The sequence below is a fragment of the Sparus aurata genome, chromosome 16, assembly GCF_900880675.1.
Source record: "Sparus aurata chromosome 16, fSpaAur1.1, whole genome shotgun sequence".
In the NCBI taxonomy this organism is placed as follows: Eukaryota; Metazoa; Chordata; class Actinopteri; order Spariformes; family Sparidae; genus Sparus; species Sparus aurata.
Genome location: NC_044202.1, coordinates 15,044,083 through 15,056,479, shown reverse-complemented (window position 1 = coordinate 15,056,479; position 12,397 = coordinate 15,044,083). Strand labels below are relative to the sequence as shown.

Below are 12,397 nucleotides of genomic sequence, written 5' to 3'. Positions count from 1 at the left end.
CAAACCAGGTGTGAAAAATCTCATAATTCACATTTTCTTTTCTTTTTTGCAAAGTTTGCTTCAAACTCACCTGCCAATTAAAAGGAAACACGGCTTCCCACACTTAATGCTGGAAGTGTTTTCTTACCTTTCAGTGACAAAGAACATCAGTCAATTGTCACATTTTTGTCTATTTAATCCATTAAAAACCGCTCTAGAATCAGAGTTTATTTGATAGAAACAGTCCTGCACCTCTAACTTCTTGAATCCAACATGGTGTTGACTAATATAAGATCCCGTTAAGGTTGGGGTCCAGACAACCATGTATCAGCTAATTCATGTATTAATTAACTACATCTCTTATATGAAAAAAACCACCTTCAGACTGTCTTTTCTCCACCACCTGAGTGAGCGTTGATTTTTGACTGACCCCAGGCCTGTGCATAGCAACCCTTTAAATATGGTCCCGGTCTCACCTGAAGATTGTTTTCTTCTTTCCTTCACTGCCTCCGTGTTTTGTGAAACAAGTCTAGGAGAGTAAGTGGATTTCTTGAAAAACCTCTTTTCTGTGGTTGTTTGCATCCTGTTTCCATTGTGACCTCAGTTGTAGTTGCTACATCAGTGGTTTGTTTTCTGTTCTTTCACAGCAGCAGTTAATCTATGTTTTGTCATGTTTCAGTGCTTTGGATGATTTGAATAGTGCTATTTTTTTTTTTATTTGTAATTACTTTTCAATGAGAAAAGCTCAAGCTGGAGCTGCATTCCCGCTCTCCCATGTTTATCCTGTTTGCTGTGTGTGTGTGTGTGTGTGTGTGTGTGTGTGTGTGTGTGTGTGTGTGTGTGTGTGTCTGCTGATAACGGCACACACCAATGAAAGCATAAATGCCTCGTCAACGCCTGCCTTCAGAAGTCTCCCTCTCCGTTTCCCGTAGTGTTTCCAGAGAGGAAATGACATCACTCATACAAAAATCTGGCCTTTGTTCCTCCCTTGTTGTTGTTACACTGCAGCCAGACCTGAATATTCAAAAGATGAATCTAGTTGCATTTAACCTAGTGAAGGTTATATCCTGTGATTTATCTTTTTGATCCTTTTAGCTTCAGAGGTGTTAAAAGCTCCTCATATTTACCTTATCCCCATGTGTTTAAAATCATTCAGGCTCACAGCAGCAATCTTCTTTTGTTGTCTATACATGCATCCAAATTCTCAGAGGGGACCCAGAGGCAGACCCTAAATCAGAGCCATTTAACGCTTCAGTGGCTCCAACATGTCTGCAATGTGGATTTGCAAATCCCTCGTACAGGGCCTGAATTTTTTGTAGTTCTTTTTCTTTTGTTTAATTTGTCTTTTTGTGTGTGTGTTGTCCCAGGATTCACAGGTGCGGCCGAGCACCACCTACAGCCTGCATCAGCCACAGGGTAACAAGGAGCACGGCACAGAGCGCAGCGGCTACCTTTACAAGAAAAGTGATGGGTTAGTTTTTTATATCAGATCAGTTGTAGGTGAAAAAAAATGTGATTTTTGCTGTTCATAATAGTTTTGGGGGTACGTCTTTTTCTTTTGCACTGTGTTATAAATTAGTAATAAATATAGAAAATATTGTGCTATGCATCTTTTTTACATGCCAATGAAAAAACAAAGTGTAAACTCTTGATACAAGGTCAAGACTACAGGAGGGAAGTCTAAAATATCTTATTGTTTATCATAGATTATCTGCTAATGTGACGGGTTTACAGTCTTAAAGTCTTAAACCTATTAACATGAGTTTCTATATGTATTGAAAGTCATACATTTGCATTTCAATGTGCAAGCATTGGTGAAAAAAGTGTATATTTTGAGTTTTGGTGGAGTGAGATCTCTCTGTAACTAATGATGCACCTTTTTTCAGCATAGACATGAATACGCTGCTCAGCCTGTGTGTCATAACTAATGCATGTGTTCTGTATCATCCACATGTTGAATATTTTATAAGTGTTTGTTGCCACTGTGTATGCGACATACTAATCGCCGTCTTCTGTGTCACAGGTTGAGGAAAGTGTGGCAGAAGAGAAAGTGCACCGCCAAGAACGGATACCTCACCATCTCACACGGCACAGTAAGTAAACATTAGTGCTTTTGTGTTTAACGACTAAACGCGAGAGTTGATCGATGTGTTTTTTCTGATTAGAACAAATTCATACGTATGCAAGCAGACCTCCACGCATGCTTCATTTAGTCTCACGCACACATTACAGTGTAAGTGTCCTGGCTGCAGGCCGTCTCCCCAGTCGGTCATTATCTTCACCCATTAACCATGAATTCATTAACAGACAGCGGCAGAGAGCACAGGCCGAGTTCACAAGTTAACATTCCCCTCACATCGCTGCTATGGCTGAGTCACTTTCAAACTTGAGCTCTGTTTGTTCCCATATGGAGATTTATGCTGCGTCTCAGACTGCTAGGAACTCTAAAGTTTCCGACTTCCTAATTGAAAAACTGTGATGGAACTCAAAGTTGAAGTTCATACTTGTAGAGTCGGGGCTAATGCATCTTCCTTGACTTCATGATGGCATCACTCGTGGGGAAGGGTTAGCATTCATTTGTAGACTACAATATTTGTAAGAGGCTTGTGAATCAAATACAGGTATCAGCGATGTGTCCAAGTATAAAAGTTATGTAAAATGAAATGTATAACGGCCTCTTATATTTTGCCCTAATATGCAAGGAGGCTGAACTGCTGAGAGTTCACTTATGTGCACAAAGAAACATCAGTTTGTAACAGTCAGCCATGTATTTTTGTTTACATTTGGCGTGGTGCAACTGGAACGCCTGGTGGTCGGGAGTCGGAAATTTCAACTGGGAAACAACTCTGACCTCCGACTCTGACTCCCGATTCCTCTCACCAGCACAGTTCATCTCACGCCTAGCAGCATATCAGATGTTTCATTTGGCTCCGGCAGCTCCTGCACATTTATACACAACTAACTCGCTCATTAATGTTGTTTTTGTTGTTGTTTCCTTCCCTCCTTCCCTTCCTCCTTCCCTTGCTCCTTCCCCCTCCGGCAGGCTAATCGGCCACCAGCTAAACTCAACCTGCTCACCTGCCAGGTGAAACACAATCCTGAGGAGAAGAGAAGCTTTGACCTCATATCCCGTAAGTTCAGCCTTCGATCTTACCTTACTTCTCTTACCACTACTTACTAAAATGTCATCTTCTTTGTCTTTATGTCTGTGCGTACTGTTGGCTACATATTTTCCCTTTTCATCTCACCAATCTGTTTATTATTCACTTAAATGCCTCATTTTAATTAGCTCATCCACGAAGCAGCCGGCCAGGATTTGTTATGCCGTGGTGTGGATTTAGTGAATCAGAAGAATATCTGCAAATCAAACAACAAACAATCATTGATGCTGTTTGTTTATTCTTCCCTAAGTAGTCAATTTCTGTTAAAGAAACTAAGTTCACAGCACGTTTGAAGGTGTAGTCTCTGCAGACTTTTCCACATCATACACTGAATGGATTTTCTGTCTGACTGTCAGACAGTAACTGTGTTTACATGGACAATATTGCAATTGAAATCATTGTGATAGAAGATTGCAGGTCAACGATTTACATGGAAAGGGGTTAATAGGGTCTGGTGTTTATATGCAACAACAAATTTAATAGACTGTCTGTGTGACAGACACAAAAGTGATGTTAGGTCAGTATTTGAAAAGACGACTTACTCGTTCATCTGTATTTGTTTAAACAGTTTGGCATTTTAACTTATAGCAAAAACAAATTATGTTTCATATGCTTTTTATACATTTTGGATAGCCAAATCTTAATTTGTGCAATTAATGGAAATGACTTGGGACTAACTAGATATTGGTGTTGAGCTGGAGAAGCTAATCTTCAGCCGCTGGAGACATGACATAGTTAAAGTTTCTTTTGATACAGTGGTGTATAAATAGGTCTTCCCAGTTAGTCGTCATCTGAAGACAGAAACCAAAGCCAAAGAGACTTTTTGTTGATGTTGTTGCTGTTGAGCGGTTCAGCCACAGTTTGACCCTTTAATGCCCTCTGTAGGGAGCCACTTTCTACTCTACTGCTCTTTGAATCATGTTCTCCTCTCTTCCCTCTCTCCTCTGTTGTGTCGTTCATTTCTTCTTTGTTTCAGACGACAGAACGTATCACTTTCAGGCTGAGGACGACCAGGACTGTCAGATGTGAGTGCCTGTTCCTTCCTTCCCTGTGTGTGTGTGTGTGTGTGTGTGTGTGTGTGTGTGTGTGTGTGTGTGTGTGTGTGTGTGTGTGTGTGTGTGTGTGTGTGTGTGTGTGTGTGTGTGTGTGTGTGTGTGCGCGCGCATGTGCTTGTGTGTGTGCCAAAGTGCATCCTGTTTACCACCTCCGCCACTTTCAACACACTTCCTACCTCACACCCCGTCAGACGTTTGGCCTCGTCTTTACCTCCCACCTCCTGCCTTTGACTCCAGTTATTCCTTGACTTTACCTCTCAGCCTACTTCTCCTTCTCCTTCTGCTCTGTCACCCTTCTCCTTTTCATCTTCTCCTGTCTCCCCTCCTCCAGCTGGATTTCGGTGCTACAGAACAGTAAAGAGGAGGCGTTGAATCAGGCCTTTAAAGGGGACCAGCATGTCGGTGAGAACAACATCGTGCAGGAGCTGACGAAAGCCATTCTGGGAGAGGTCAAGAGGATGACGGGAAACGACGTGTGCTGTGACTGCGGAGCGCCCAGTGAGTGTGCAAAGATAGACAGGAAATCCCCCCGACAGCACGTAATCCAAAACTTTTATGATCTTTAAATGATTGTCGCTGTCGCAGATTTTATCAGTGGTTTGCATTCTTTAACTTATTGACCCAGAATCAAAAATACTTAACATTCTTGCTGACATTTTTCCTGAGCATACCAAACTATTTTATTTCTTCCAGGTAACATTTAGTGATCATTTTATGAAAAACTATTTTGTCTTAAATAGACAGGCGCTAAAACAGAGTGCAAATACAGTACATGCAGTATAGGAAATCTGATGTGTTGGGGGGGTTTTTTTGCATTGAAGCATGTAAAGCTATTCTGCTCTAGTCTAGAATTCTAGTCTTCTAGCCAAGGTAGAATTATGATCCTGAAAATTGTCCTTTAAATCCCCAGCACAGGGACAGGATACATCCGGATTTTACAGTAATTATCCAAGGTGCTAAGGTTAAAATCTAATTTCATGTACTGCAAGATAATCCCAAGAATCTTGGGAAATCCCTCCACTCCAGTCTTGGAGCACGCCGACAGTATGTACATTGGAATTCGAAGAATGTTTCAAGACTCACAGAAATTATTTTATTATTATTATCATATTTTACAGTGAGTCCTTGGCTTTGAAAATGCCAAAACTCTTTTTAGACCACAACATCTGCACTTGTGGAGATATTCAGTCCAGACTTTGAAATCCCATGAAATACCCCCCTGCAGACATGTATTTACTTTTTGCATACTGTACATGGGCTACACATACAGTATTTTCACACATGCAGCGAGTATATAGGCCATACTTAGCTACAGTTCAGCTTGGTCACTTTCCTCTGACACTGTGTGCTGCAAGAGATAGTCGAAAGCCCTTCAGGCAGCTATTCAATTTCCAGAGCTTGCAGCTTTCCACAAGGACACATCAAAGTTGGCTCACGTGCTGCAGAAATTACTTTTGCTTTACTGGTTTTTTTGCCCAAGGACAGCATCTCGCCTGTATTCATTTCTGCCTCTTTTCCCTCATGCGTCATTTTACCCCCTTTTTCTCTCTCTCAGACCCAACGTGGCTGTCCACCAATCTGGGCATCCTTACCTGCATCGAATGTTCGGGGATCCACAGGGAGCTGGGAGTCCACTACTCCAGGATCCAGTCCCTCACTCTGGACGTACTCAGCACCTCAGAGCTCTTGGTAAATCACAGCCGGCGTCCGCGTTCTCGCCGAATCACCTCGCCTCCCCAGTATTGGTTTTTGGTAGAGATCTCTCTGGAGGTTTTTATGTCGAGCAAACCTGGAGCAATGAGGTGGAACTGGGAGGGACGACAAGAAGCAGAGTAGCATCCTCTCAGGCCTACTCTCTTCTCTCCTCCAAGACCTCTGGAATTGGATAGCTGAGATTTTTTTTCTTTGGCTTTCTAATCACTGTTTTGTGTAGAGATTTACAGCCTGTGGGATACTCTGGATTAAATGCCTCCAGTCGTGATTGCTTTCCGCGAGACGCCAGCCGTGTTCACCACAATTCAGACAGGTGTTGTGCTGTGTTTATAAGGCTCCACACACACAATTTAGGGTCTGTACCACATCTTAATGGAGGTGCAAGATAAACTGACAAAGACGATGATTTGAATTAAAGCGTGCGGTGCTGGAAATGGCTGGTAGGACGGGTTTTAAAATGTGTATGTGTCTGTGTCCTGTGTGTGTGCTCCACAGCTGGCCAAGAATGTGGGGAATGCAGGCTTTAATGAAATCATGGAGGCGTGTTTAAGTACTGAAAATGTGGTGAAACCCAACCCAGCTAGTGACATGTAAGTCACCCCTCCAACTTCTCTCCTCCACACTGCTCTCCATCGACCCTCTCTTATCACTTGTGTCGCATTACACTCTACCACAACCAGTCAACAGCTGGTGACACCATCACTGATACACACATTAGGACCAAAAGTGACACAGCTGCCTCCTCACATCTCCCACCAGGCAGGCGAGGAAAGACTTCATCACAGCCAAGTACACGGAGAAACGCTACGCCAGGAAGAAGTGTCCTGATTCGACATCGCGGCTCCACACGTTGTGCGACGCAGTTAAAGCCCGAGACATATTTTCCCTCGTCCAGGTCTACGCTGAGGGAGTCGACCTCATGGAGCCCATCCCTCTGGCCAACGGACACGTCAGTACACAACATGTTTAAAATGAGTCTGTGACTTCGACACTTAATCCCTGTAGCAGAAGTTTGGTGTCATTGCCTCAGTAATATGTTGCATCCCTATTGCTCTCTACCATCCTCCATTGTTCTCTACGAACATCTTATATTCCCAGAGGTGTTCATAAAAAAAAACTTTTTTTATCACAGGAACAAGGGGAGACGGCCCTTCATCTCGCAGTCAGACTGGTGGATAGGACATCTCTTCACATCGTCGACTTCCTCACTCAGAACAGGTAAACAAAGCACGAAAACAGCAGAGAATGAAAACAACACATTTGCACTTCACATGATATGATGGAATGAGTTCTCACTGTGCTGCAAACACATTTCAAATTGTTATATTTTAAAGGCCAGTGTTATATTGACAGGGATTAAACACATTCACTTATATCTCATTTTCATCTTTGCTTAGTCATGTATTTTTCTTCTTTGTTTTCCTCTTTTGTGTTTTCTGTGGTTTTGTTGTAAAAATAGTCTTTAAATATTTTACATCCTGCACAACTGCAAAAAACTCCCTGGACAGAAATAATTTAACATTTCTTGTTTTTGGTGGATGATATAAGATACCCAGTGAAGTGTCGGGGCTTGAAACTAGAAAACTACTGGCTTATCTTATGCCATATTTCATTGTTTTTTCTCCTCTCTGTCTGTGTTGCTCGGCAGTTTGAATTTGGACAAGCAGACGGTCAAGGGCAGCACAGCGCTGCACTACTGCTGCCTGACGGACAACAGTGAATGTCTGAAACTGCTGCTGCGGGGGAAGGCCTCCATAGAGATCGGTAAGGAACCACAGGACGACTGCAGTGCATTTACTCTCCATCTCTTCTCATCTCTCTTTCGGTTGCGCCATTTATCCATAAACCTATTCCAATCCAGTTTTTAATGGAACATAAGTGATTTAAACTCTAACTAATGTATGATAATTATGTAATACATATTGCACTAAGGAACACAAGCGAAAAGAAATCCACAGTGCAGCAGCATTAAGCGACCTAAACAAAATGTCCACAGACTTGTATAGGCAACCGAGAGAGATAGACAAGTCAAATGTGTCATCTTAAGTAACAACTTGCTCACATATGGCAAATGACAAGTGATCAATTCATGTCAATTGCTACACATTTTTACATAGAGCCCCTTTAAGTATGATTGGCTCTTAATTTAGTGATAATATGGACTCAAGTAAGACTGTGAAAGCAAGACCTTAACTTGTAACAGGGCATTTTTACATTGTTGTATTACTGCTAGTAAGTGCTAAGTTAATTTAGCTAATTATCTGTATGCGTCTTCCACCACTGTCTCACAAACGTTCTCTCTTACATCCTCTCACAGTTTCGCAAACACACACCACATGCTCCAAGTCTTTCAGCTTTAGTTCCCAGAGGTGCGGGCTCTGCCAACGGACCATGGCAACTCTTTCTCACAGCACTAATCTTTCTGCGCCGCTCTGACATCAACAAAACAGCCAGATAATAGACACAGAGAGAAGGAGGACAGGGAGAAACCAGAGAGTTGTTGAGTGTGGGAAACAGTCTAATTACACATTTCTCATGTCGCAGTGAAGTGAGAGGATAGAAAAGAGGCTGTGTTTTCGTGCTCTTGCAGCATGTGGATACAACAGTGATTATATGTTTCTGTTGTTTTCCCCTTCAGCTAATGAGGCCGGGGAGACACCGCTGGATATCGCTCGGAGACTCAAACACCTACAGTGTGAAGAGCTGGTGAGCTCACTCTGTTTAGTCTTGGCTTATGCCTGCAAACATATTAAAACCATGTGAGAGCTGTCTGTCAATTTTGTTTTGTATGTGTGTGGATTTGTTTGTGTGCATAGCTGAATCAAGCGTTGGCAGGGAAATTCAATGCCCACGTCCACGTTGAATATGAATGGTGCCTGCAGCACGAGGACTTGGATGAAAGCGATGAAGATCTGGATGAGAAGGTGAGAGTTTATAAATTCTCATACAGCTGGGTGAGAACACTAGTGTAGTATAAATAAAGATTCAGTGACTCAGAGAGGATGATGAAGCCTGGAAAAACACCCTGAAGAGCCATAAATAATTTCTGTTACTTGGCATTTTCCTTCGTTTTGTTATTAATAAATAAAGTAAATTGTACTGGAAAGATAAAAAGCTGAATTCATTATTTATTATGCACTTCATAATCCATGCACTTTGGATTGGAAGCCGACCCACCATGTTCTCGGTGTTCTGTGTGATGTGTGATGATTTCTGCCCGAAAATACAAAACTTGTAGCAAATTTTATCAAAACCTTTATTGTCCTTGGTGACTTTGCGCTTAATTATTTTTTTGTAACACAGGGAAGATATATTTTTCCTTGTTTTCAGGTAGAGAATGTTATCCATTTTACCCAGTATTTTCTATGCTGCCTTTTACAGTTGATGCATTTCCTGCTGGGAACTTAAACGATATTTGTTCAATGCTATGAGTTTGTCCGCAACTTTGCTCAGGTATAATGTAACAAAAGAGCATTCAGCTGTTCCAAAAAAGCTCCTTATTATTTTGTCACTGGGTTGCCAAAATAAGTTTATTGGAGTGTAGCCCCAAATGATATGAAATTGCTCTGTCATTGATTTACCACACTGCCTCTAACATTCATCCCTGAGAACCACACCTTATGAATTTCAATTTTGGAGTCATGATGTTCTTCCAGCGGAATTCTCACCATGATCTCGTGTTGATAGTCGGAGCTTGAGCCAAATATCATTCCAGTCGTCCTCAGATATCTCAAGGCCTGACTCCTTCTCTCATTTCTGTTTGACCTGGACTGTAGAAGAATTGTTCGATTTTTGTATTCTATTATATATTTGTGTCACAAGATTGGATTCAGTTTTGAAAAAATCTATGCAGTATGATGACTTAAACAAAAAGCAGAGATTACAAAGTGCTGTATCGTTCGATAAGAAGACAAGCAAATATATAAAGATAAACAAGCAGTCAGCAGCTCTGAGAGACACCTAAAAAACCTACATACAGAACTTTTAGAAGATTTCCACAAAGTGATACTTTCAGTTGTTCCGTTACAATAAAGTGTGGTTTAACTAGTCCTCACCTCATTGCATTAGTTCAGGAGCAGATCCTTACATCTGCAAAAGTGTGGTTTCTGTTTTTTTTTTGTGTAGAGTAATCTGCCGTTTATTTGCAGATCTCTCCTCCTCACATGCACATCTTACCTTTGACCCACACTGACCCTCTGACCTCTTGCAGCCGAGCCCTCATCGCCGAGACGAGCGGCCGGTCAGCTGTTACACCCCGAGCAGCAACTCCCACCACCAGAGCGGTCTGGGCTCTGCGGGCCGCGACGCAGCCGGCCTCGGCAAGGAGAAACAGCGAGCCTTCATGCCCAACCTGGTCAACAACGAGACCTATGGCACCATCCTCAACACCAACGCGTCTCAGACTGCCACCACCTCCGCTCCGCCCCTGCCTCCGAGGAACCTGGGTAGGCTCATTTTATGAACACATTAAAGTTGATATGGATGAACGGATGGGAAAGGTGTTAATCACAATCAAGCTAAACCTGATGACCTCTCTAACCTGAGTCTGACCTGTTTGTCTGCCTCAGGGAAGAGATTTTTATAAAATATGCCCTAGATGAACAACCTCATTTAGATCTACAGTATCTGCGGGGGCCTCGTCTCATCTCATTTGTGTTAATTACTTTGCACGTCTGTGTGACTTTTTGACCCGTTTCAATACCACAGATGTATCTCAGTACTGGAGGGAAAAGTCACGTTGGAGACAGATGGGTGGGCGTTTTTTTTTTGACAAAGTTGTCGACCTTCTTAGCTATGTGAAATCTAAACGATCTGAAATCGATCTGAAAAAAACCCCACATTCAAGCGATCTGAAATCCAAACGAATGTTTATAATAAGTCGTTTTGGACACAAACTTCAGGGTCATGAAAGAAGTGCTTAAAAAAGTGTGATATTTCTAATTAAAAATCCAACACCTTGACTGAATTACATCTGTTTATGTGCTGCTAAAAAACTTCATTATAGCTCTGAAGGCCTGTCGACTTGTGACTCAGTCAGTCTTTAATATCATTAGTGGCCGTCTGGACCTCTGCCAGCAGAGCGGAGGAGAAACAACCAGCTGTGCTGCCCGCCGCAGCCCCCAGCTTCGGCATTCTGCACATTCCCTCTCCCCATTAACTGTCGCTTTCAATTACGCTCACATGGAAACGGCCAGACTTTTAAAGTGGACGGCGGTTCTGGCAAAGTCCAGTGCTCTCTCATAATGACCCTTTCTGTGTCTCTCTTTCTCAGTCCAGTTAGCCGGTCTGGGAGGGATCGGTCAGTCTTCAGCGTCCAGCAGCTGGAAGCCTGGTTCTTTAGACCTGGTTGGCCGACAGAGGTCGTCATCAGACCCCCCCAACATGCACCCTCCTGTCCCCCCCATAAGACTCACTTCAACTGGAGGTATGGACCCCAACAGACGTACCTCCTTGTTAAACTACATCTATAGTGAAGGCGTGTTGGTATAGTGTAGCCTCACACAAAAGACTCTACGGTACAGTTGTATGTTCGCAACAGTATGAGACAATCACAGTGTGTCACTGTGTGTCCCAGGTCTGGGTCCTGCCCCTGTAGCCAAGATGGAGGCCATGAACATACAGTCCAAGACAGGCCAGGGACCAGTGGGGTCCAGAGCAGCGCCACCGAAATCTCCTGCAGGGTAAAAACAACAATGTTTGTGTTTGGTGGTGTTTTTGATATAATTCATTCCACGAACATTGGGAACATGGTGTTACCTCAAGGGGTTGTGCCTCTTGCTGTTGCGGATTCTTTTCTTGTAATGTGGTGTTTGTTTCCCAAGACGAATGAGCCAACATGTCTGCTGTTTAGCCGCTTCATTAGCTTCCAGGCTAGGCTCTGCGTCGAGCCAGACGAGCGATAACTCTCCTCCACAGGCGCCCTTTTGTCTTTTTTTATCTCCCACAGGGCTGATGGTGCTCTAATAAATCTGTAACAGAGTCTTAAAGAGCAGGACTTATTCTCGTCTTTATATGACTATTACTTCGCTGAAGAGGCCACATTTTTTGTTCTTTTCTTTGTTTTACAGAAATGATAAGAGCTTCAACAGAGGACCTCTAAATCGAACCCAATCTATCGAAAGACCGGGTGAGCATACAGATAAGAGACAAGTCTGATTAATCTTCATCTGCCCAGTGCAGTTTTACTATCTGTCAGGTTCCTGTTTCTTCTCTGGAAAAGTGGAATTTCTTGTTGTCGTTGTGATATAATTTCCTCTTCCTGTTCCAGCTAAGGAAGTGCCAGGATGCCCCCAGAACTCCATAGGTCAGTCTATGCCTCCAGCCCCCATGCCGAGGAAGGCCTACCCGGTGAGTCCCTCGTTTTTCCACTCATTATCATTCAGATAACGTGCAAATTGTGAAACGTTTATTCATTCATGTGGCTGCACAGTTTCACCAGCTGCTGGTTTCCCAAGTAATGGCTAATGCTGTTATTAGTGTTGTGTAATA

At 42.8% G+C, this 12,397-nt stretch overlaps 1 protein-coding gene across 1 annotated transcript in view; it reads left to right on the top strand.

Moving 5' to 3' along the window:
- asap2a (ArfGAP with SH3 domain, ankyrin repeat and PH domain 2a) overlaps window positions 1-12,397 on the top strand; it is a 52,101-nt gene that overhangs the window by 35,491 nt on the left and 4,213 nt on the right. The window contains exons 7-24 of the mRNA XM_030391821.1: window positions 504-516; window positions 1,347-1,450; window positions 2,003-2,072; window positions 3,023-3,110; window positions 4,117-4,165; window positions 4,527-4,693; window positions 5,751-5,884; window positions 6,404-6,498; window positions 6,668-6,857; window positions 7,041-7,126; window positions 7,557-7,672; window positions 8,547-8,614; window positions 8,725-8,832; window positions 10,119-10,353; window positions 11,181-11,333; window positions 11,484-11,589; window positions 11,977-12,035; window positions 12,177-12,256. Of these exons, the coding sequence (XP_030247681.1) occupies window positions 504-516; window positions 1,347-1,450; window positions 2,003-2,072; window positions 3,023-3,110; window positions 4,117-4,165; window positions 4,527-4,693; window positions 5,751-5,884; window positions 6,404-6,498; window positions 6,668-6,857; window positions 7,041-7,126; window positions 7,557-7,672; window positions 8,547-8,614; window positions 8,725-8,832; window positions 10,119-10,353; window positions 11,181-11,333; window positions 11,484-11,589; window positions 11,977-12,035; window positions 12,177-12,256 (1,921 nt within the window). The remainder of the gene's footprint in view (window positions 1-503; window positions 517-1,346; window positions 1,451-2,002; window positions 2,073-3,022; window positions 3,111-4,116; window positions 4,166-4,526; window positions 4,694-5,750; window positions 5,885-6,403; window positions 6,499-6,667; window positions 6,858-7,040; window positions 7,127-7,556; window positions 7,673-8,546; window positions 8,615-8,724; window positions 8,833-10,118; window positions 10,354-11,180; window positions 11,334-11,483; window positions 11,590-11,976; window positions 12,036-12,176; window positions 12,257-12,397) is intronic.